General features: G+C 34.5%; 1 protein-coding gene across 1 annotated transcript; it reads right to left on the reverse strand.

The window, feature by feature from the left end:
- Nucleotides 1-282: 282 nt before the first annotated feature.
- On the reverse strand, nt 283-5,324 carry LOC130940370 (uncharacterized). The gene is made up of 5 exons (XM_057868483.1): nt 4,966-5,324; nt 4,673-4,750; nt 4,481-4,556; nt 931-1,004; nt 283-821 (listed from the first exon to the last, which is right to left on the reverse strand). The coding sequence occupies exons 1-5, from the start codon at nt 5,071-5,073 to the stop codon at nt 750-752; spliced, it is 408 nt and encodes a 135-aa protein (XP_057724466.1). The 5' UTR covers nt 5,074-5,324; the 3' UTR covers nt 283-749.
- Nucleotides 5,325-27,232: the final 21,908 nt, after the last annotated feature.

Consider the following 27,232-nt stretch of genomic DNA (forward strand, 5'->3'; position numbering starts at 1 on the left):
CATATGCGATGCGATGCGACGCGACAACTGAGACGAGCAGAGACGACACTAAAGCAGTGGGGCGACGACTAGACCAGATTCGACGGCGGCGGTAGGACGACGGCAGTGATAGCTTGAAGAAAAGAGTAGCAATGGAGGCTAGTGTTTTTTCTTTTGAGAGAGGGATGCAGAAGGAAGATGAGTGGAAGACAGAGAGGGAGACGGTGAGTTGGTGAATGGTGAGGCTCTTTTTATTTTTTTTTAATTTTCTTTTTTTTTTAATTTAAAATTCAAAAGGGTGAGTTGAAATGTGAAAACCGGTCGGGTCCCGGTTCGGTCCGATCGACCGGTTCCCAGCCGGCCCGACGGTTAAATTCCAGTTTTTAAAATGAGCAGTTATACTATTTGTCCGAACCGTTTTTCTTGTTGGTTCACGGTTCAACCGGCCGGTTCGAACCGGTTTTCAGAACATTGCTTTTTATATTTCTGCTACATTAAGTCACTAAATCTACCATTAAGTCATTTAACACATACACAGTAAAGCATGTACAAGGAGGGCGAGCATTTGATGCTACAAGATATAGATATCTAACTTCTGTTGCTCTTTTTTCTTTTTGACATAAAGCATGAAATCAAACTAGCCCTGTAGGACACCACAACTCGAGCATGTGGCTGGATTCCAGGAGCATGGCATGGCATGCAGTGCCAGGTACTTCAAAAAAACTGTCCTAAATGCACTGGAAGGAGATATCTTTGGTATTTGGTTCAGTTTACCATATAGAATGCTTCATTCCAAGGCCGTTGCAAGTCAATATAAGGCCCTTGTAGCGGTTAAGATAATCCTGCAGCGAACAGAGAAAATGAAATTGTCAGAAATAACCAGAAAATCATTCTCAGATGTGCAACATTCTTTTGAAACCAACAGCGTATAGCACAGAAAATATTGCTCACAATGATATCATAATCGTAAGCGTAAAGCATCCCGTTCCTGTCATATTCTCTCCTCTTTACAGGATCACTCAAAACTGTTCAACAAAGACAAAGAAATGTTAGTTTAGTTGACAGAAATTCCACTCCTACATCATAGTCATGATCCTTAACATTTTAGTTTTTAGCCTACAGAAAATCATTGGAGAAGCATGAAATGAGAAGAATATAATCTCAGCAGAATATTCAGCACCTCATCAGATTCAGATGAGATCCCCAATATCCAAAAAATAGACAAGGGACTAATTATAAGATCATCCTAATGCCTAATCCCTTTCACTAACTCCTATCTCAAGTCTCAACCACACTATCTCCTCAAATCTTTAAAATTGAATGGTGCTCGTCCTCGTCTAAGTATCAAACTGCCATGATCCATTTAAAAGGTATGTAACTTGAGTCCAATATTGGAAATATGGGGCTTCAATGTTATAAGGTATCGGCGGGTACCTCGCTTATCCTTTCTCTGGGTTTATAGATACACCAGCTGAAGCTTGTTTCTTCCAGGCCAGTAATCATTTTCCATTACTTAATTGATAATTGATTTCTTATTCCCCATTAAACATTACTTTCCCAAGCATTTATATCATGCTCAATCAGCTCATCATAAAATAATTTACTAATCCAATCTAAGATACGGTATCAATCGAGCAACAAAGTGTATCCAAATCTGTGCACAAGGTTTAAACTTCAAACCAGCGTTTTCTCCAGTAAGAAAGAATTTCAGGAACAAAACAAATTGAACGAGTACGAGTTCAATGATGAAATATGGAACAAGGCATCTAAGATCACAAATCTTCTCTTTCATTTTTCCTTTCCCATTTATGGAGTGATGGAAACAACAGGGCAAGAAATTACATTTATGATGGGTCCAGAGAACAAATTCAGTACATCTAACCATTAGAGTAGTGAGTACCACATTTACAAATGCTAGAAATAAGGACTCGATCCTTACCTGAAGAAGGCTAAGCAACAAAATCAAAGTGCTCGTCCCAAACGATAAGACTACTCTAGGGTCTAGGCAAATCACAATGTTCAATCAACCATTTTCCTCTTGGCAAAAATATATTAGTTTTAATAAAAAGGCATAATACTATGCTTGTTCAAAGTTCTTAAATGAATTTGTGATTGGAATCTCTGGTAACGTCCACATGCAGATTTTAAGCTCTAGGTTAATGACAAACAGTTGATTCCATATTTCAAACGAGCATCCCATTTATGCAACAGCATTAGTCTGAGGCTTTTTCTTCCTATAGGAATTCTGAGGCATGATTTTAATATAGTAAGTTTGAGATGGATAAAACAATTAGGAAAACTTAACAAACATTAATTATATAAGCAGTGACATTACAGGCAAATTATGCCATTCCATTTACCAAGCATGAAATTACCAAATCTCAGCAAATAGGTAAAAATGAAAACTTCTTTATAAATATAAATTCCATCATAGTAACATACCAAGAACTTGAGTAGTGACCACTTGTTGATTGGTTATATTAAAAACAAAATTCCTATCACTCTGCACAGGAACAAAATATACTATTACTCTCTAATCTGCATACAATTCGGCACTTATACAACTATACTGTTCCAAGGTGCCATACTTTTAAACTATTAAAGAAAATATAACAAACTAAAAATAGAAATAAATTAAAACCTACTAAATTGTCATAAGGCACAAGCATTCCTCACTTGGATCAAACAAGAATAATCTATTCTCTATTTGCATCATTTTGTCCACTGATTACTCCTGCTCAATAAAGCACAGACAGAACATTTGGGCATTGGGTGCATGTATCATGCAAGTGGCTGCGTTGCAATTTGTATGACACAATGACAAAACACGCCTACACATGTTGCAACAGCATGGTAATGCTTCTCAAGTTCAGTCATTGTCAAGCAAGAACAATGTATCCCTGAGATACGTTGATTTACACAAAAGGACTGTTTCTCAGCCTACAGGTAGCAACTTAGACTTCATTTCACTTCGATCTGAATCGACATAAAGACAGAACAGAAGTGATGTTATCGATTCTAACCGCCCAAGTTCTCAAGATATTGACCTAGAGAAGCTTCCTACAGATACGATTCTGGAAACATGAGCAGCATGACTACAGAACAGACACTTGCTGGAAAAAGTAATGGGACGGAACATGATCCATATCAGAGTGGATCTTGTGATATGTATTCCAATGAAGCATACACACTGCATTTACATAATTTACCACAGGCAGGGAGACAGACCATCATCTAGTGCAGGTAGAAGTGCAAAAATGGTTAAGAGACCCTCTAATCCTTGTATATGCAATATAAACTTTTTTGTGGGGGGGGGGGGGGGGGGGGGGGGAGAGAGGCACACACATGCCCCCCCCCCCCCCCCCCCCCAAATGAAAGCAGATTTCTGAGCATTTCAGCAGCATTAATTTATCAGATAAACCACCAAACCACCTTTTTTATTCTCCCATCTTTGCCACTGTCGGATTAGCTAGCATGGTGGGAAATTCAGAAGTCCTGATTTCAGGGATCAAAATTTGCCAACGTATGGTAGTGGAGTTAAGATGAATAGCTCCAATTCAGCCAAGCAGAATGGAGATAGTCTGCAACTTAGGGAGCCCAATCTTAAAAAAGAAACTCCAGATCAAAATAGATTGGATGTTTCAGAGCCCCCACAAAGTATCTCTGAAAGCACAATTGTATTTAACAGAAACCCCGCTGAGTTCACTGCACTAGAAAATGGTAATCCATATAGTATCAGTGGAGAAATCTGAAATTCTAGGATAGCCCCTCAAACAGAAGGCGTGGGCGGGTTAACTTCTCTGCATGGATACAAGCAAACAAACACTCAAAGGTCCCAAAATGAAAGGCATTGAAATTTGAAACCACTATAAAGTTGTGCATAATTAAGCTGCATTTTGCTCGATACCTTCATGTTAAAACTTTTAGCTTATACTTCCTTTATTTTCCTTTTCTTATATAAATAATTCTGCAGAGGACTTTGACTTGGAACACGAGACTTAAATAGCCGATAAAAAGTTTTTTATTTTCAAGTTTCAATGAAAAAACATACTTTTGAACTGTAAAACTGAATTTCATTATCATTAGCATTCAAGATTTGCTGTATATTTGTCGGTGTTCAAGATTCCAAAACCCCTTGTCCTCAACTCCTCAGCTCCTCGCCCATCAACAGCAAATAAAATCCATATTCCAAACAATATCACAACTATCCAATTACTTGTAGCAACAAATTGCAGACACAGAGATAGATGCGGAAACAACATATCCTCGAAAAAGCCCAAAGGACAACCCAGACCTCTACTATCATAAATAACCACATTCACTGCCTCCCTGGGGAGTGATATACAACAATTTCATAATTATTGAACCATCATCAATTGCCTAAATTCTATATGGTATAATTCAGCACACAATCTGTATCATTTGAGCATCAAGCTATATGCTCAAATTAATTAAAAAACTTACAATTAAAGAAGGTTAGGTGTGAAAGGACTAGACTAACCCTGATAAGCCTCGTTTATCTCTTGGAACCGCGTGGTGGCAGCACCTTGGTCTTTCTGCTTGTCTGGGTGCCATTTCTGCCTCCACACAAAGCAATAAATCACACTTAAAATAAATAAATAAATAAAACTATTCCAACAAATGGAACCCTAAACACTCCAACACAGAATTACACATAGAAACAAAAACACACCAGAGCTAGACGAATGTAATTAGAACGAATAGCATCATCCGTAGCATCATAATCCACTTCCAATATCTTATAATAATCCTGCCAAAATGAACAAAATTCCAAAACTTTAGTTCCTAAAACAAAACTGCAATAATAATAATAATAATAATAATAATAATAATAATAATAATAATAATAATAATAATAATAATCCCTAGTTTCCAAACTGAGTGAGGGAAGTAAAAAACCTAAAATTGGAAAAAATGGAGTAGAAATAATGGTAATAAGTAAAGTAATAAAGAAAGTAAGTAAACCTTGGGCTTAGAGAGAGCAGAGAAGAGATCGAAGTTGAGGTAGAAATCGGTATCAGGCTGGTCGTTTTGCGGAACGGCGTCGTCTAATTCTTCCCATTCCCACATCATGGCTGAAGAAGAAGAAGAAGAAGTGTTTTTCAGGATAAGGCTCTCAGAAAGTTCCCAGGTCTTGGAGGGGAATAGATAAGACTTTTACAAAGATTTTGGAGAAATGTGCACGTATGTTCAGTTCAGTGTAAGTTTTTTTTTTTTTTTTTTTTTGTGGAGAGGGGGGTATTGTTTTTGGGGGGGCGGGGGAATATGGAGTTTGAGTGGTGGTGTTGTCGTGGTGTTGCTGTGTGTATCGGCGTGCCGCGTACGTATGAATTAGACCGCAATTTACCTCTCTTCTGAAAAATGAAAATCAAAGAAATTTCTAGAGATGAGCTAATAAAGGGTAAGATGCAATTAGTAATCAACTAATCATTGAGTCGGAATTTATCTTTTTAATTATCTTTTTAATAGTTAGATAGCTACAAATTGAAAAGTAATATTATACATACAATTTTTTTAATTAAATTAATTTAATATTAACAAAAATTATTTTTATCATTTTTATTTAAATAAATGTATTAATTGCTAAAATAAATAATTTTAAAAATTATTGTTGAAATCTGCAATGGAGCCTTATCTCGTTTACATTGTAATCTGTAAATGAGATAAGGTACGTGCACGTGACACATGTATAACTCATTTATAGTGTAAATGTGATACGTGCAAGATTATCTTGTTTACACCGTAAACAAAATACGTTTTGAATTATTGCATTTACAATGTAAACGAGAAACAGTAAGATAAATTTTCAACAGCTATAAAAGGATGTGTAACCCTTGGCATTCTCCACATACATTTCATATCTTCTTCTCCCCCGATTGTCTCACAAAAAGAAGGCAAAAATGTCCAGTAATAGCGTATATAGTTGTGTGTGTTTACCCCAATTGTCGTATGAGAAACGGCGACAATGGGATGATATTTGAGTGTGAGAATCCGTTACTGTTGCGCACTCGGCATGTAAGTTCGTTGTCCGAGTTGAAGAGTTTGATATTGAGCAACCTTGGTGGCATAGGGACGAGAGAGATTGGAAGGGTAGAGTATAGGTTGCTAGCACCGTTGGGTAATGGAGTTTTCCGGTTTCGACTATTTCGCCTCCTGGGGGACGAGCATGTGCGACTCATGTTTGACATCCATGGGATAATCTTGGCGGAACAAGTGATGGAGCTTTTCGCCGAGGTTGGAAATGTTGATGGTGGTGTTTCTGTACACGCGACCTATGTGCAGAACGACAACCTCTCGCACCACCATCAATTCATGTCGCTATTCCAGTGGAAGACATGGAGGTGGGTGGGGAAGACTCCAACGAAGAGCATGTTGTCGATAGTGCCGATAGTGATTCTTCTAAAGGGGATGATGAGGAGGAGTTTGTATCGGAGACGTCGGCCAAGACAGTGGTGCGCTATGTTTTGCCTCCACCCCACCCGATTCCAGCGCTGTCAAATGTACTAAGTCACTATCATACATTAAATCTAGATGCCATGCATGAGAGAACTCCGTTTTCCAACACTGGGGGAGAAAATTACAACCTAGAATATGGGGTAGAGTTTCGGGTGGTCCACGAATTCAAATGTCGAGATGCAATGATACAGGGTGTGAAAAACTACAGTATTCGCAGAAAGTACCATGTTCATTACCGTCAAGCTACAAATGGTTGTCCATAAAGTCTCCATGTTGCATATCTCAAAAGGCAAAAAATGCTCCAAAGCAAACAATTCAATATGTGCGTACTTCTGGTTAATTTGCATAAAAAACAAAGTCTACATAAATGACTAAATAAAAATAGTGGTGGAGTCAACCGTGGTACTAACCTCGTCGAATTGTAACCGGTCTATCGATATTTCTCATCGCAGAACCCTCGCCTCATATTGGTCTCTACTCTGCTGCTGCAATCTTATCAATCTGACATCAATCAAATGGATAGCAAGAGTTCATTATGAATAATGTCATAAAAAGTTACAAATTGAAAATATAATGAAGACATAAACAGTTGTTACCTCGCAACCATAGGATACATGAAAATTCTTCGTTCTGGTAGACACCACTGAAGAAATCTCTAGTATATCTAAGACATCGACAGTAGAGTGGAACCAGCGATATTCGTGACACCTTGGTGTGCTGCCGAGCACAGTGATTGGTACGTCCAAACCAGTAAAGCCGAGTCCCAACACAACGCCCGGCACCGCCCAAAGCCCTGAACCAGTGGTAGCCAACGCAGATGGACCAAGTTGTTTGACTTGTCCGTCATCAGATAACCTCCGATCAGTAACATTATGTAACACCTAGCATACTGTCGGAGGGTCTCTAGGTCATCCATCGGTGGCTTCTGGCGAACACGATTCCGCAGCCATACAAGCTTTAGCAAGAACGACTCCTTCCTCTGCGCTGCCTACTGTGAAACCACCAGAGACCTGGCACCGAGCAGCTATTCCACCAACTCCCATGTCTTCGTGCGGTACTACCTGTAGAAGTCACGGAAGCACCCTCTAACTAGGTCCTCGTGTGTGCGTAACCTTAGGAGGTACGCCACGTCCTGTAGGATGATAGTAGCCTCACCCCATGGTAGATAGATGGAACGTGTGGGTCTCTGAACGCCATGGCTCCACGAATGTCATAATCAGAGAGTTGTCAAATGTGAAATCCATGAGAGGCACCGTGTCACCGAATCCAGCCTCCCTCAAATACGGGACAACGGCTTCCGGTGGAGGAAGGTTATGACTCACTCGCCAGGACAGGAGAAGGCGAGGCCTCTGACAAATAAATATATATTCACAATTATTAAAAAATAAAAATTTTTATAGGTCCATCAACATATCAAACTGTCTTGACTATTCTATACATCTGCCTAACAGAATTTTATATGTATGTACTAATTAGATTTATGCCGACACGACATTTTTCTGTTGCTATGTACTTTCCTTATATTGAACGTTTTCTCATTCCGTTACGTGAATTTAAAACATTTAATAAAGTTATTAATAATCTAACAAACAAAGTTTAACTTAACTTAATAATTTAATTATCAAACTTGGCTAGTTACTAACTAAATTAATAAGAGAAAAGGACAATTTAGTCACTGACCTTTTAACCCGAGGACATTTTCGTCCCTGAGCATTGGAAAATACATTTAAATCCCTGACGTTCCTTAAAATAAGACCGATTAGTCCCTCCGTCCATGAGCCACCCTCAGAGCGGACGAAAAACGCTGAGATGGCTCCCCCTATGCTGACCTGGCTCATCGGCGTTCCCATGTGGCAAGTAAGTGGGATGGAGGTTTTGAAAACGGGACACATTAGTCCCTCTAACACAAAACGACGTCGTTCTGCCCTGGACACATTAGTCCCTCAAACACAGGAGGGGCTTGAGGAATTGGAGTTACACACAGCTCTGCCCTGGAGTTACACACACCCCAATGGTGACGCCACCACCCTCACCACCACCCCCAACCACCATAACAACCACCCTGTTCTGACCCTTCACCTCAAAGACCCCATTTTGGAACAAAATTCAGACACCCTTTTCACACCAACACCAACAATGGCTTCCACAAACTCCACCAACTCCACCGACCCTCTTCCTTCCCCTGATGACATCGCCGCCAAAGCCCTCACAAAACGATTCGACGCACTCATCACGGTTCAAACCAAAGCCATAAAGGGAAAGGGTGCTTGGTACTATGTCCCAATTTCAGCACAGGATTGAGGCCCGGTTCGGTTCCTTCTCCGCTTCCAATCTCAGTGGTCAACACCGGTTCGAACCATAACAACAATAGCAGGAAGAGGGCTTCACCTGCATCACCTGTTCCTTATCAAAATCATGCCTTGGCAATGGTGGAGTCTTCAAAGTTTGGTCCTTTTGGTGGTGAAATTGGGTACACTCAGGTGCATGGTAACTCTGTGAACCAGCACCATCATCATAATCAGCATCAGCATCATCAGCAGCAGCAGCATTTAGTGCTGTCTGGTGGGAAGGAAAATTTGTGTGCTTTGGCTATGTTTGAGGACAGTGTGAAGAAGCTCAAGAGCCCTAAGACCTCACCTGGTCCTGCTTTGAGTAAGGAGCAGGTCAACTCTGCCCTTGAGTTGCTCTCTGATTGGTTGTATGAGACTTGTGGTTTTGTGTCTCTAGCCACAATTGAGCACAGAAAGTTTCAGGCTTTTCTAAGCCAGGTTGGTTTGCCTGCAACAAATACTTTGAGGCGTGAAATCTCATGTCCAAGGCTTGATGCTAAGTTCAGTGAGGCCAAGGCTGAGTCTGAGGCCAAGATAAGGGATGCCATGTTCTTTTAGGTGGCTAGTGATGGTTGGAAGAATATGAATTGGTATAGTTTGTGTTGTGGTGGTGAGAATTTGGTGAAGTTTGTGGTGAATCTTCCCAATGGTACTAGTGTGTTCCAGAAGGCTTTGTTCACTGGTGGAGTTGTGTCTTCCAGTTATGCTGAGGAGGTTCTGTAGGAGACTGTGACTGGTGCCAGTGGAAGTGTTGTTCAAAGGTGTGTTGAGATTGTTGCAGACAAGTTCAAGGCCAAGGCTTTGAGGAACTTGGAGGCTCAGAACCATTGGATGGTAAATACTTCTTGTCAGCTTCAGGGGTTCATTAGTTTAATCAAGGATTTTAACAACGAGGGCTTTTGGAATGAGTTAGAAGCCGTTTATTCCATTGTGAAGGTCATAAGAGGAATGATTCAGGACATTGAAGCTGAGCGCCACTGATTGGTAGATGCTTGCCTCTTTGGGAGGAGTTGAGAACCAAGGTGAAAGAATGGTGTTCCAAGTACAACATTGCGGAAGGTCCTGTAGAGAAACTAATGTGTCCAGGGACTAATGTGTCCAAGGCAGAACGACGTCGTTTTGTGTTAGAGGGACTAATGTGTCCCGTTTTCAAAACATCCATCCCACTTACTTGCCACGTGGGAACACCGATGAGCCAGGTCAGCATAGGGGGAGCCAGCTCAGCGTTTTCCGTTCGCTCTGAGGGTGGCTCATGGACGGAGGGACTGATCGGTCTTATTTTAAGGAACGTCAGGGATTTAAATGTATTTTCCAATGCTCAGGGACGAAAATGTCATCGGGTTAAAAGGTCAGGGACTAAATTGTCCTTTTCTCAATTAATAATTATGTAGTAACAACCTAATACATGAAAAATAATCCAGAATTCTAATTTTTTATCAGTGACCTATTCCCAGTGATATAAATTGTATTCTAGTTCTTGGCAAGTACCCTAACCATGCCTACATATGTACATATCTATATATGGAATTCTGTAAACCTCAAGATAAAACTCAAGATATATATATGATTCATAAAACTCAAGATAACATGAATAACCGCAAAGTCGGCTGTCCCGGCGTAACGCCAAGTTTCATTCAACCTGTTGATGTCCGGATTACGTACATCTGCACACGCCATCATCGTATTACTCGATAATATAGATAGAACGCCATAAAAGAGAGGAGAAAGTGATCGAAAGGTTCAAACTAAGGCCCAAAATCTCGCTGTCAACGACATGATATATAGCCACAACACAGTCTTATCTGATTTACAGTGTAAACGAGATAAGTTTGCACGTATCTCATTTACACTGTAAACAAGATATACACGTATCATGCGCACGTGCCTTATAAGACAGGGTTGCGAATTTCGATAATAATTTTTAAAATTATTTATTTCAGTAATTAATACATTTATTTAAATAAAAAATCTTCTCATTTATTTACTCATCTAAATTTTATTATTTAATTTAGTTAGACTTAAGTAAAAAGAAAACTTGTATATATAATATTTCTCACATTTAAATACACGCGTTATTTTTTAAAATTTTATCAAAAGGGTAAAACATTCAACTTTTTTTACTTTAAAATTAAGAGGATAATTAAAATTTTTAACTAATTTTTCTAAGTGACATATGAAAAAAATATAAGGACTAATATTTTTTATTAATATTAACTGATATTTTAGTCAATATCTTAAAAATTAGAATTTAATATTAAAATTCAAAATTTAATACTTAAAATATAAAATATTGACTAAATATTAATTAAAATAATAAAATTTATTAATTATTTAATATTGTTTAAAAAAAGAACTTGTAAAGTATTTTTTCTACTTTTAAATAGTTTCTTATATATAATAAAATTTATCAAATCATATCACAATATTATTATGAAAAAAGAAATTGATCAAATTTCATAACAAAAAATTTAGGCATTCAAGTTTTTTGTTTAATCAAGTCTAACCAACTTGAAATAATATATTTTAGATTCACGCAACATTTTTATTTTGGTTTAAACAAAAATATAATTAACTGAATTTATGTATATTTTGAGACTTCTTTTTTTTTCTCCTTTTTCTATGTCTTTTTCTCTTCTACTTCTAGATCATTATCATCATCATCATCATCTTTTTTTTTGTATGTTTTTTCTCTCCCTCTCTTAAAATAGAACAACAACAAGAAGAAAAAAAACAAAAAAAATACATAGCAAAAAAAGTAAGAGCAACAAAAAAGAAGAAAAAAAATAAAACGTTAAAAAAATTCTTGTTAAGAAACTGCTACCTCAAGTACAGAACCTTGAGAAATTTTGGTTGAGAATTTTTTATGTAATGGTTAAAAAATTCTAATGTCAAAGTTAAGAAATTCATGCATCGTAGTTGAGAAATTTTGGTGCTATTTTTCTAGTTTATGTTTTGCTCAAGCAACAATTCTTCCTCCTCTTTCTACTTTTCATAAGTTTCTTGTTTCATACTCACATAATTCTTTTTGTTTCACCCTTTAAGAAGAATAAAAATAAAAAAAGAGAAAAAATCAAACAAAGAATAAGAAGGAATAAAATAAAAGAATTATGCAACGTTTTTTTTTATCTTTTTTGACAATAAAAACAAAATCTTTTGAAGAAAAAATACATAACTCTATAAATAAAAATACATAACTTATGCACAAAGAAAGAAGAATAATAAGAAGGAAAACAACTACAGCACCAAGTCTAGAATCTTGAGAAATTTCGACTAAAAAATTTTGGTTTTAAAATTAAGAAATTTTGGTGCATTTTTTCACGTAAAAAAGAAGAAGCGTGTGATTCACATGTACATGTGTGAGCGATTTTTGTTAGGTTTTGGCGAATTTAGTTGGACTTGTTTTTTATTTTAATAAATAAAATAATAATAATTACTGAAATAAATAATTTAAAAAATATTTATCGAAATAAATACGCTTCTCTTATCTCATTTACAGTGTAAACAAGAAAAAAAAAGGACAATTTTTTAGCTGCTATAAAAGAATGTGTAACCTTTGGCATTCTCCACACACATTTTATATCTTTTTCTGTCTCGTTTTTCTTACAAAAATAACACAACAATGACCAGTAACAACTATACATAGTTGTATGTGTTTATCCCAATTGTCGTATGAGAAATGACGACAATGGGGTGACATTTGAGTGTGAGAATCCAAAACTGTTGTGCACTCAGTGCGTAAGTACGTTGACAGAGTTGAAGAGTTTGATACTGGACAACGTCGGTAGTACAGAAGCGAGGGAGGTCGAAAGGGTGGGGTATAGGTTGCTAGCACCCATGGGTAATGGAGTTTTCTGGTATCGACTCTTTCGGCTTCTAGGGGACGAGCATGTTCGACTCATGTTCGACATCCATGGGAGGATCATGACGAAACAGGTGATGGAACTTTCCGCCGAGGTTGGAGATATTGGTCGTGGTGGTTCTGTACACTCGACCTATGTCCAGCACGACCGACCTCTTGCACCACCAACGATCTATCTTGCCATTCTGGTTGACAAGGCGGAGATGGGTGACGAGGAGTCAGACCAAGAATACGTGGCGGATAGTGCCGACAGTGATTCTTTCGAAGGGGGCGATGAGGAGGAGTTTGTACCGGAGACACCCATCCAGGCTGTGGCGCGCCATGTCTTGCCTCCACCTCACCCAATTCTAACACTATCGGCAGTGCCAAGTTACTAACATAGTCTGAATCTGGATGCCATGCATAAAAGGACTCCGTTTTCTGAAGTAGGAGAAAAGGATTACAACCTGGACGGTGGGATAGAGTTTCGGGTCGGCCACAGGTTCAAATGCCGAGATGCAGTGCTATAGGGTGTGAAGAACTACAGTATTCGCAGGAGTACTGAGTACCGGGTGATCGAATTAGACCGATTAAAGTACCATGTGCAGTGCCATCAAGCTGCGAATGGGTGTCAATGGAACCTCTGTGTGGCCCTTCAGCAGAACCTCGGATACTAAAAAGCTCAACTTTAATTGTGCTTTTGAGTACTTCTGTGCAATACATTAAGTAGGTTAGAGATATGGCTGAACCAATACTGTGTTGTTGTGTTAGGGAGGTTCGAAGGGTTGGTGGAGCGCATAGTTGTTTAGCACACACTATGTCTCAAGACCATCATCAGTTAGACAGCAGTCTCATCTGTAGGGTCATATTGCCGTTGATACAGTCCAACCCCTCCGTCAGCATTCCGGTGCTGCAAGGTGCGGTCCAGGTGAGCTATCACTTTAAACCCTCCTATAGAAAGGTGTGGATGGTGAAGCAGAAGGTAATTATACAGATCTACGGGAATTGGGAAGAGTCATACAACAGGGTGTCGAAGCTGTTTTAGGCACTGCATAGCTGTTTTCCTGGAACTATTTGTGACCTACGGGTCAGACCGTACTACGATGCATACCTTCTGGTCCGCGATTGTAGCATGTTTGACAAAGTATTTTAGACTTTTCCCTCATGTGTCGAGGCGTTCAAGCATTGGAAGCCATTTGTTTTCATCGACGGCACACATCTATATAGGAGATACGGTGGAGTGTTGCTTATTGCTGTGGCACAAGACGACAACAGCAACATCCTGCCAATTGCTTTTGTCATTTTCGAGTCTGAGAGCACAGAGTCATGGTCATTTTTTCTTACTAATCTGAGATGCCATGTCACCTCACAAGACGGCCTACTGGTTATCGCCGACAGATTGCAGGCCATCAAGGCCGCCCTCAGCTCCAATGATAGTGGGCATCCTCCTAGAGCATTCCATGCTTACTATATCAGGCACATGGCGACAAATTTCATGGCTCATTTCAAGTCAGCCGAGGGCAAGAGATACCTCATAAACGCTGCTTATAGTCCTAGCAAGGCAGGGTATAAGTGATACATGGATGCGTTGAGGGGAGTTTCCCTAGCGATGGCAAAATGGGCTGGTCCTTTCAACAAGGAGATTTGGCTGTAACATTACGACAGTGGGCGGCAGTTTGGTCACATGACGACAAATCTATCAGAGTGCATCAATGCAGTTCTGAAGGAACATGATACTTGCCGATTTCAGCCATCGTGCGCATCACGTACAAAAGGCTTCAGAAGTTGTTCGTGACGAAGGGCATGGAGGCGCAGTCACAGATGGCGGCTGGAAACCACTTCTCCTAGTGGCTCATGGCAGCCATTGAGAATAATAGAAAAAGAATCCCGAAGATGTGTGTCACGCATTGTGACAGGTGGGCCTCTGTGTTTGTTGTGGAAGAGTTAGAGCCATTCGAGGGTTGGTCGCAAGGTTCATTCCGCGTTTGGCAGTTAGCGGGTACGTGTGACTGTGGCCTATTTCAGTCTCTCCACTATCCGTGCCACCATGCACTTCCCGGGTGTGCCACCAGCAGCATTGAGTGGGCCCCATATGTGCATCCAATTTACAGACAAGAAGGTGTTTTCAAGGTGTACAAGATGGAATTTCCACTGATCCCTGATGAGTCCCTGTGGCCAGAGTGGTATGGGACGATGCTATGTCCTAACCCAGTCATGCATTAGAAGGCTACCGGAAGGCCCATTTCTACTAGATTCCGGAATGATAAGGATGAAGTCGAGCGACTTGAGAAGCGTTGTGGCTTCTGCAGGCAAGTTGGTCATACTGGAAGCGGTTGTCCTAATCAACCCACGGGAGATGCCTAGTGTAGACAGTACTTTTAGTATGGATGTATTTTACTCCTGTTGGTGTATTTCCTCGTTTGATTGTACTAGTTCAATGAATCTGTAACTATTTCAATTTATTGTAAATATAATATTTTAGTTTTAAGTTCGTATAAACTTTTTTCATACTTTCATGATAGTTCTATATTTTTTCGAAGAATTGTAGCTAGAAAAACTATTCGTGAGTGGTATTAATAGTTACAAAAACACCGTGATAAAAAGAGTGCACTTAAAGAAAAGGATAATGTCATACAAATTTACATCATAATAAACAATAGCATTTTACAATATAGAAGATCACACCAAGCTACCCTAAATAATAAACAAGTGAAGTAAATATAAGACAATAAAAACATACCATAGTCGTAGGAGGGCGGGTTCGCATACTGGCTACCCGAACGAAGACCCGCCCCGTACGACGAGGTAGAAGCCGGTGATATCTGTGGCATCTAGGAAGTGGTCTGCGCAGGAGCAGATAAATGCTGGTAGTGTCCGATACCTTGCTCCCTGCCAGTCCGGAATGACTCGGAGATCCGATCTATCGAGGCTATATTGGCGGTGTGAAGCTGGAAGGCGTCATAAAAAAGATCTCGTCAACCATCTCCTCCTCCTGATGGATGCTGGATGGACCTGCATCATGCTAACCCGACGGTGATGTGTCTCAGACTGTCCGATGATGCGGCTCTCCAGAACTAGATGGTGGATGCAGTGCGTGTGCCAGGGGAGGTGGAGGAGGTGGAGGAGGCGGACCCGGAGGTGAAATCTCTCTGTCCTGTAGGATGTCTCTTTGATCCTCCTAGCAATCGAACTCCGCCTCCTCGTTAGATTCTACATCTATCTTAACCTGACTAGGCCTAGTGCCTCAATCCCTCCTAGCAGGTCTACGGGTATCCTCCTTGCCCTCCCTCGCACGTCTACGCTGATCAAGCACTCCTCGGGGAAGGTTGAGATCGTCTCTAGGCTGGCTGGCAGTGGGCTTCACATCAGGGGGCAAATCCATGAGTCTCAGATCCTCCAAAACCTCCTGACCCGATAGATGCCTAACACGACAAGCCCTACGCTACCAATCATAGTACTCTCGGCTCGGCCTAGTGTCAAATGTATGATGTACGGAGATCCTGTGACCAGGATCAAATCATTGGCACCCGCCATCGTACCAATCCTTAAGTCGATCGGGCCACCAGACATCCTCACCACGGCCAATGGACGTTAAGAACCTATCAGGAAAAACAAAAAGTGTATAATCTACTGTCACATATTGACACACACGTCATAATTGGAACAACTGACATCTAAACTCAGATAAGCAATGATAAATAAGACATCAGTTATACCTGTCAAGGTTCACCGGAGTGCCAGGCACCTGCTGCTCTCTATTGAACTACTATTTCACCCGATCAACCTAGTAAAACTGTACAATGATGAAATATACCAAGGGAACGGCTGACAACCATGGCCCCCACTCCTCCTCCTCAAGGAACCAAGGGGGCACAGAGCTTGCAGAGCAGGGTCATCGTACACATTCTATGCAAACTAAAAAAATTGTAATAGACATAATAGTCAGCCACCCAAAAATAATTCAACATTAAGAAATAAAACAAATATTTTGTGGTGGTAAACATGGAACTAACCTCATCGAATCGTAACCGATTGATGAGCGGATAATTTATACGCTTTTTGGCATTGTTTTTAGTATCCTTTTAGTATGTTTTAGTTAGTTTTTATTATATTTTTATTAGTTTTTATTTAAAAATCACTTTTTTGGACTTTACTATGAGTTTGTGTGCTTTTCTGTGATTTCAGGTATTTTCTGGCTGAAATTGAGGGGCTTGAGCAAAAATCTGATTCAGAGGCTGAAAAGGGCTGCAGATGCTGTTGGATTCTGACCTCCCTATACTCGAAGTGGATTTTCTGGAGCTACAGAAGCCCAATTGGTGCGCTCTCAATTGCGTTGGAAAGTAGACATCCAGGGCTTTTCAGCAATATATAATAGTCCATAAAAACTATCAATTTAGTATTCAAATTATGTTCTAATTTTGTCTTTACATTTTTTTCAATTCTATCCTATTCAAGAGAAATAACCCAATAAATATCTAACTTTTTCTTCCTTATTCTTTTTACTATTTCAACTCTTAGAATTTACAATTATTTTTTACTCTTTTTTATTCTTTCGTAATTATTTATTGACTATCCTGATGTTTATACATCTTCACATAATATTTTATGTACATGTTGATTCACATAAGATTTTTAAATTTTTTTTAGTTGTTTTTAAAGTATTATTCACTTTTAAGTGTAACTAAAATTAATAATTTAATATAAATTGATAAATTATTTTACTTTATTAATTAAAATTATGATGTGATTGTTATTATTTCTCTATTCAACTAATTATAATAATACAAAAAAATTTATTTTCTTGAAATTTTAGAAAATATGAATGCAACGATCTTTGAATTACATGACTTAGGTAACCCTAAGATGATTTTTTAAATGCATATCAATTAGAACTAAAAAACATATTGTAAAAATATTGCATAACTAATAGAAAATTTTTTATCATATATATGCTAATATAAATAGCCAAAATAAAATAAAATAAGTAACAAAAAAAATATATAAAATTTTACCTTTTATTTTGTGGTACAAAAATAATATATAATAATATAATAAACCGTAATGCTTTGATAAAAAAACATAAAATTTTTAAGATAAAATGAAAAGATGTGATATTTTATGCATTAGATAATTTAAAAAATACTTATTATAAAGGAAGTTAAAAATATTTTTACTTAAAAAAATTATTTAATAAAATTAAGAGAGTGAAAGAGAGAGAGGGTGTTTAAATTTTTTAACTAATAAAAAGAATCACCACCATCAACCTATTAAATTTGAGTAATATCAAGTGAGAATTAAGAAACAAACCCGAATGATAAATTCAAAAGTTTCCTATCTTTTTTTATATAGTATTTTACTTTAAGTAATTATCTTTTATGAATAGTATTTAAATGACAAAATAAAATAGTAAAAAGATTCACATTAGTTTTAATAACTAATGTCATCCTTATAGTACGATCACATTATCTCAAAACATACAAAATGAAATAATAAAGTATAGTTTAATTAATGTGCACAATAAAGCAAACGTGAAACTTATATAATAGTAGTCAAATATAAAAAGTAATGACAACCATTTGTTTTAAGGTATTATATTAAATTATAACTTAAATTTATAATTATTAGTTAAAAATTTTCAATAATATACTATTTTTATTATATTAGTTAAAAGTAATATATTTTGATATTAGTTTTTAAGATTACTAACATTAAATTTTGATAATTTGAACAAAATTTTTTAATGCTTTATGTCTTAAATTTTTTATTAATAGAACAATAAAATTACTTAGCACGCACGTCAATAAAAGACTATTACTTTTATACATCTAGATATTCAAAAGAGATAAAAACAAATTCTTTTAATAACACTTTAACAACTCATAAAAATTAAGATAATGGATGGTTATAAATCAAAGTGATAGGTCAAATTGAAAATTATGATAATTATACTTGGTGATAATTAATTACAATTGGGTGAAGAAAAGGTGGGAAGAGGGAAAAAAAAGAAAAAGGAGAACAAGGCAATATAACAGTTGCGCTGAGACAATGACAGATATGTGTATAGAGAATAATAGTAAGAGAAATAATAGTATGATACAATGAAGGAATATAATAAAAGTATAAATTAATAATTTAAAAAAAAGTAATAAAATTAAAGATAATTTAATAAATTGAATATAAAATTTAGAATTATTCATGAAGATAAAGAATGTTTTGAATATAATGTTTTATCTTTGCTTCATAGTTCGAATGATATAGTTCTCCCATTCTCACCTAAAGGTTTTGGATTTGAGTCTCAATCCTAACTGTTGAAAAAATAAATAAATAAACTTATATAATGTTTATAACATATTATTACTTTATAAATATTTATCATTATTTTGTTACACATAATAATGATATAATAAATTTTTTAAATATTTTATTTAATTTAAATTTATAAATTTTATATGTTCTAAAATTTAAATAATTTAAAAATATTTATATTTATTTTTAAATAGTATTTATTTTAAATTTTTAAATTATTTTATTAAATTTATAATTTTAAAAATAAAAATATAAAAATTAATCTCTTAAAAATAATAGACATATCGTGCATGTTCATTCGCTAGTATATATATATATATATATATATATATTATAAGTTAATCTATGAGCTTTTATTAATTATACTTCTCCTCTTAATTATTTTTGAAACTATTTTTAAATTTATTATACAGAAGATGTGGCACTTAGCACGTGTATGCAGTGTCAAATTCCTTCGGAATTTTATTGTTACGGGCGTTCAGCGTCATAATTTCAAGTAGGACGCCAAGTTTCAAGTAGGGCTCCAACCATGTATGATAAAGAGAGCATCCAGCGTCCAAGTATATATATGTATGTGGGGCACCCAGCGCCCATAGTAATTCTCAATGTGCGGGCGTCCGACTTCCAATTTTTTTAGTTTCAGAGAACTTCTAAAGCCACATGAACACAATTTCATATATCAAGTAAATCAATCATCAACCAAGTATCAAAACAAATTCAAGTCTTAATTAAGTTACCGAAACTTACTTCTTAGTGTTAGCTCATAAAAATCAATTCTTCTCTAATAATTTTTAACTCACGTTCTTTCTATATTTAGTCAAAATAATGTTTAAACCGCGATATACATAATAACTGAATCTCAATCTCCATCGTAAATTCAAAAAGAAATTCCTCACTTTAACGAATCTAATATGGTTGTAAAGGGGAGAAAGAAACGAACAGTTTAATCAATTTGGAATTTCGTTAGAATTTTTTAAATGAAAGGATCGAACCTCAAAAATTGACTGACTATGGAGCTTCAAATTTTCTGTCTCGTCTTCTTTTTTCAAGTTATGTTTGAAAAAGAAAAAGGAAATAGAAAGTTCGATACGAACCAGTCAAATTCGGACTGATCCGACTGAACTGGTTAGAATTTAAATTTTACCAAAATGCTCGAGATGAGGTTCGAACCCTTCCCTCTAGAAAAGTAAAACTATTAACAACCACCAAGCTATGATAAGTTTTGTAATTATATATACAAATTATAATATATATATATATATATATATATATTATCAAATAATTTATTTTTATCTAATTTATTTTATATTTAGTTATAAATTCATTTATTCTTAAATTAATTATATTTTTATTTAACAATAATTATAAACTCACTTATTTTTTTCTTTTCATTATTATATAATCTATTAGTATTATTTTTCAATAAATACTTGTAGTATATAATAGTGTAATAGATATAAACTAATTAATAAATTATTGAAATTTGAAAATAATAGTTATTTTAATATAAAAATAAAATAAAAATATTTATGATAGAGTAAAAATAACAAAATACTTATTGTTTCTGATCCATATTTTTTTAGAATAACTTAGATATTCTTAAAATATTAGTAAAAATATGTATTTTAAATTTTAATTTTAAACTTTTGACTATTTTTATTTTTTATTTACATAGTACCGAGTCAACCGGTTCAATCAGTGACCATCGGTTGACCCAGTGATCCAATAACTTAATCGGTTCGATTATCGGTTCGGTTCTGACAACTATACTTTTGAGGTTATGTACGAAGATTGAAAAAATAAGCAGGAGGTGGCTGAACATGGTTACATGGTGAAACAGTAGGAGTTATAAGGTGACTCATAAAATTAAGAGAAAAGAACAAATCGATCCCTGACTTTTTGGTCTACAGACATTTAAGTCCTTGAAATTTTGAAAATATATTAAGTCTTTGACCTCTTCAAAATCTGGACATATTGAATTTAAGTCTAATTTGTCCAATTTTAAAAATTCTCTTACGTGTGTATCCGTATCAACCAGGTTAATACAACAGGTGTCATGTTTGGTTTTTCCGTTGAGTTTGACAAGCCCAAGTGAACATAAGGGATCACTATGTCTAGATTTTGAAAAGGTCAAAGACTTAAATATATTTTCAAATCCTCAAAAACTTAAATATCTACAAATCAAAAGATCAAGAACTTATTTATCCATTTTCTCTAAAATTAATAATAAAATATTATTATAATAAAATATTAATATACTAAATTATTATTATCTTAAAATATTATTATTTATTTTTCTGTATATTTAAAATCAGCACGTCAAACTAAATCTAACCGTATCACTCAAATTTTGTGAATCGTAACGTATAAAACTCAAAGAAATCCGTAACTGAAAATTTGGGTTATTACACCCTCCCTCTTATATACAAAATAAAAGTTAAAATTTTAAATTGTTCTATCTATAAATACATGCAGCAACTTTATGTAAAATTGCATCATTTGATTTTTATTTTTTTTTGTCTGCATCATTTGCTGATTTAATGTACAGACACCATGAACCAGAGAATTTAAAAATTAAGACTTGGATGCATAGTTGTAAAAACCGGACCGGACCGGCTGATTCGACCGAAAAACCAGTGAACCGGATCTTATACCGGTCCGGTCCAGTGATTGAACCGAACAAGGAATTGATCCGGTCAAAACCGGTGAAGTGGTTTGATCGAACCGTTTGGGAGAAAATATTTCCAAAATGCTTGAGGTAGGTTTCGAACCCCTGTCCTCAAAGAAACCAAAAGGCTCCACAACTACCAAACCACTATGTTTTCTAATTAAACTTATGCAAATTATAATACATATAGATATTTTTCATCAAATAGTTTACTTTTATTTAATTTATTTTAATTTTAATTATAAACTCACTCATTCTTAAATTAATTATATTTTTGTTTAACAATAATTATAAACTCATTTATTTTTTATAATTATATAATATCTATTAATATTATTTTTTAATAAATATTTGTAGTATATAATAGTATAAAAGATATAAAATAATTAATAAATTATTAAAATTTAAAAATAATAGTTATTTTAATATAAAAACAAAATAAAAATATTGATGATAGAGTAAAAATAATAAAATATTTATTATTCATGTTCAATATTGTTTTAAAATAACTTGATATTTTAAAATGTTAGTAAAAATATGTATTTTAAATTTTAATTTTAAACTTTTGACTATTTTTTATTTTTTATTTATATAGGATCAAGTTAACCGGTTCAACTAATAACTCAACGGTTGAACCAGTAACCCAGTGATTCAGTGACTTGACTGGTTCGATCACCGATTCGGTTCTGACAACTATGCTTGGATGAGATAATTAAATAGATAAATTAGGTGAATACCTATTAATTAAATAGCAAAGCCATTATAAAGGGAACAAGTTAATTTCTATCAGAGAAATAAGGGTGACAGTTGTTGGTTGGGTGGATTTACATAACACCCATCCCTTTTCAATAAAATTAAATTGCCTATTCTTATTATTATTATTGCACAATATTTCTATATTTTTTATAGGATAAAAAACAAAATTTGAATTTTTCTTACTTTTTATAAATTTTTTTTAATGTTTAAAATAAAGATCATAAAAGAGATTTATATAAAAATTATATAAAACTTTCACCTTAAAAGAAATATTTATACTGAAAGCTTTGTCTTCTCAGATCTCACGGTTAGGAGAAGGTATCACTATCACATGCAGCTGTCAATCGAATTTGAACAGAGTTATAAGTTTGCTGTTTTTTTTTTTTTTCCTTAGAAATTCGTAGCTCAAGCATAAATCTTAATAAATTAAAACGCGTTCATACTTATACCTAATAATCCAGCTATTTAATTAGCATTTTTATTATTACGCGTTCACCTTATTTTCTGCTGAACAGATTCTCAGGTTTAATGTAATGTAACACAGCACATCATGCACATAACATGACCCTAACTCCACTTTCATCCCCCAACCCTACTTCATTCTTTTTCCCATTTGTTACGAATCTCTATATTAATTTTCGTGAGGGAGGTGAATTCTCATATACGTGTGGGTATTATTAATTAAATATAACGCTTAAGATTTTCAAAAGAGTAATACAAAATAATAAACATAATACAATGTAATTATTTAACATAATCTAACTTAAAAAATAAAAATTAATAAATTTTTAATTAAAAATCCTAACATAAATAAAATTAAAAATACATCATAAAAATTTATTTATATTATTTTAAGATTAAACCATTTCAAATATATAAAATATTTATGTATTGTCTATTACATTTCAAAGATAATATTGTCTATATATCATATTTACAAAAGTAATAATAACTAGAATTCTAATTTTGGGTTTTTATATAAATGAAATTTGGCCGAATTTACCCCTATCAAAAAGTGCTATTGGTCCAGAACAATTAAATAATTGGTTTGACTCGGTTGATTGGAGTGGATAAACCATTTAAAAGTTATTTTTTTAGGTTTAATTATTTTGTTAGTTCTTATAATGTTATTAAATTTATAATTAAATTTTTATTTTTTTAAGTTAGATCTTTATACTATTTTTAATTGTGTAATTAAATTTTTGTTTATGTAAAAAAAATATTAGAATTAATTTTAATATTTTTGACAGAAAAAAGATTTATTTATAAAATTAAAAATAGTATAAAAACTCAATTAAAAAAATATATAAAAATTTAATTAAAAATTTAATAAAATTATAAAAATTAATAGAATAATTAAACCTTCTTTTTATACTAATATCTAATGAAATTTTAAAATATTAAACTATTTCAATTTTCTAAGAAATCTCGAAAGAACAATGTTATAAGATTATAATTTATTATTTTTTATCAATATTTAATCAGTAATATTAAAAAATATTGACTTAAAATATAATATTAAACTGTTGAACTAAAATTATTAAATTACTAGCTAAAAAATACATTAATATAAATTAAAATTATTAGTCCTTAAACTTTTCTCATCTCGAAAATTTGAGAGGTAGTTATAAAATTAAATTAATTTCTACTTTTATCTATTCTAAAAAAATTAGTTTATAAATAAAATTAAGGGTAAAGTAGTGTTTTTGTTCTTAATGTTTAGGATTAATTTTATTTTGGTCTCTAACATTTTAATCGTTCTATTTTTATCTCAAAACATTTAAAATAGCATTAATACTATCCCACCGTCAAGTCTTTTACTAACACTTAACAAAATTAATGTACTATTAATAATATTTTTGTTAAAGTTACATTTGCTCAACCCCATCTCCCACCTTCACCCTCTTAACAAGTTCAAACTCCAATTTCCTACTCCTTTTTACACAATTAATTCTCTAAGAGGGATTTGAAGAGGAGAAAGAAGGAAGTAGGAGAATAGAATTTAGGTTTGTTGAGTGGGTGAAGGTAAGAGAGGGGGTTGAGCAAATATAACTTTAACAAAAATATTATTAATAGTACATAAATTTCTATTTGCGGGTTACAAAAAAGATGCAATCTTATTATAAAATTTGATGATAATTTAAAATATTACTGACTTTTATGTAAAAAAAATATTAAATTATCAATTAATGATCTTCTTTTAGTGGCTAAGAATCTTTTGCATTTAGTGAGAGGTCTTTGGTTCAACATCCACTTGAAATACATTTTTATATAAGTATATAACATATACATACATAGGGTGCGGGTTGGTTAGGTAGGATAGAGACTCAACCTGCACCCTACCCGACCCACACGAGAACTCTACCCGACCAGGTGGGGTCGGGTTGGGTACCCTCAAATAGGGTGCATGTTGTCACCCCTAGCCAAACCCCCTGATCTCTGCCTCTCTTCACCTTCACAATCGATGCCCATGATATTTGCTAATCCTCTTTTATACGGCAACCTCATAACTTCATTCTCTTTCCTTCTTGTCTCCATAAGGAAGATTAAGTTGGGCCCTTGTTGTTTAATAAGCTTGCTCAAAGCCCGAACTGTCATGGGTTTTTAAGCGCATGACAGTTTCAACTAATGATTTTCATAGGTTCTGGAAGGGCTGCCCAGCAGCCTCTGCTGATGTCTCATCATCTTGTCACACCATCTTCTTCGATTGTTGATCTAGTTCATCTATATCCATGTCTAGCATTTTCTAAGCTTTCCTTTTTTGTTCTGTAGGTGTCTTATTTTTCTTTCCTTACATCATAATAACTGTTGCTTCCCTTGTCTGTCTCTTTCATGTCTTAGTATTGACCCTTGTGTGATTTTCTTTCATGTTTACGGTTTCTGCTAAGATTTCTTTTTTTGGTTCTTCCTTCCCTTCTGCAATTGTTCGTTCTCTTCTCTTTAATTTCTTCTTATTGATCTGTTTTTTAATCTCATCTCTTCTTTTTTCTTTACTTTTCCTTTTTTATTACATGCTTCAACCATCTGATAGTGTTGGATGTGGTTGTCTTTTGTTATTATGAGTTCTTCAGCATTTTGTTTTACTTCTATGTTACTATCTCCCACTTCACTTAGGTTCTTAATTGTTAGATAAGTCTGTGCTTTTTTACTGGTTCATTTTTCATCCTTTTTTCCTAACATCGTCAGATTTTTTAGCTTCTCCTTCATTCTTTCAATGAGGTTCTGGTGGGTATTTGCTTTCTTGGTCTTTATATCATTTTCTCTATTGTTCATCATAAATTTTGTGAAATTAATAAATAATTAGCTAATAAATTAATTATTAATTAAAAAAAATTAAATTTTATAGTTTAAAGAAGTAAAAATAACTAAAATACAAATTTTAATATTAATTTTAAATATTTTGGCCTAAAAACATACGAACAGGCCGAACCAGTTAAAACCTGGCCCAAGGCCCAACCTATAAAATACCAAAAACGAGTTTTCCTCCCCTTCACTCCTAGAGTTACGCTGAAGAAGAGAGATTAACGTTGAAAACCCTAACCCTTACCTCCAAAATTCAATCGTCCATAACTTTCAATTCGGAGTTTCAATTGACGAGCCGTCAATGGCCATATGTTTGTCTCGAAATTCTCTTCAATTCTATATGAATAAAGTGGTAAAAAATTTGCATTTCTCACCCATTTTTTTCCTCCTCAATTTTATGAATCTTAGATTTTGATATTGAGAGATTGTGTAATTTGATGGTTTAGGTGAACTCTAGCAGTAAAAAATCACTGGATTTTGTCCAATTGATCCATGGGTAAGGTAAGAAACTGTTGAGCCCTTGTGAGTCATTGAGTTAATAAACTATATGATGATTATAGTGATATTGTGTGAATTAGATTGTGTTCTTGTTGATTTAGAGTTCAATTTGGCAGTTTGGAACGAAATATAGGTGATTAAGTTTGCAGAATTGATAATTGGGGGATTGGAGCTTATGGAAGAGTGCATTTTTTAGATGTTCCGAGTTTAGGGAGAAATTGGCCAAGGTATGTTTTTAGTTTCTCGTAGTTAATGTTTAACATCACGTGAAAACTTAAGTTAGAAGACCTTAAGATAGGAATGAAACTGAATAAATTATTGATGGATTGTGTATATGGTATATAATGTGTGTATAAAGGATGAATGAATTTCTATGTGTTGGATTATAACTTTGATGAGTATAAAATAATGATGACTTCTTGATGTGTTGAGGGTTGATGGTGGGTTTGTAAAATTGAATTGAATGGATTGGTTGGGAGATGTGTGGTTTGATTTTGTAAACGATTTGCTATTGGAGTTGGTTGGTTTTAAGAAAAGACTTAATATTGAAATTGGTTTGATTTTTAAACGATTTGAATGACCAAGAGGTGTTTGGTTTGGTGGTTGGGACCCTTGAAAGGTGACAGAAGTTTGAGTTTTAAAGGAGATGCTGCCGAAATTTCTATAAAAATTGAAGATTTGATTTTAAGTGTTATTTAAAAAAAAAAGATTATTATGTGGCTTGTATATTTGAGACTAATTGTTGACCCTCTGTCGCAAGATGTGACCGGACACTTTAACTTACCCATGGATAAATTGAGCTTGGGATTTTTTTCATGGATATTTTTTAGTTTGGGGATGCGCGCACAGAAGGACTGTCCAATGGTTAGCTACCAAGACATGTCGGGTTACCTATATAACCAACAGATGATATTCATCAGCCATATGACAGGTATACATCATATGCATTCGTATGTTTTGCTTGAGTATGCATTGTTTTGGTTTGCTTAATTACTTAACTCTATTTATCTGCTACTTGTTCTACTTGCTATAATTATACCTCTATCTGTATTTTCTTTGTTTGATTTGTATGTGTAT

Source organism: Arachis stenosperma, chromosome 7, assembly GCF_014773155.1.
Source record: "Arachis stenosperma cultivar V10309 chromosome 7, arast.V10309.gnm1.PFL2, whole genome shotgun sequence".
Classification (NCBI taxonomy): Eukaryota; Viridiplantae; Streptophyta; class Magnoliopsida; order Fabales; family Fabaceae; genus Arachis; species Arachis stenosperma.

Coding starts and splice junctions, on each gene's coding strand:
- LOC130940370 (XM_057868483.1), bottom strand. CDS start 5,073: ATGATGTGGGAATGGGAAGAATTAGACGACGCCGTTCCGCAAAACGAC. Junction 1,005..4,480: donor GATAAACGAGGCTTATCAGG/GTTAGTCTAGTC, acceptor TTTGTTGAACAG/TTTTGAGTGATCCTGTAAAG. Junction 822..930: donor CTTACGATTATGATATCATT/GTGAGCAATATT, acceptor TGTTCGCTGCAG/GATTATCTTAACCGCTACAA.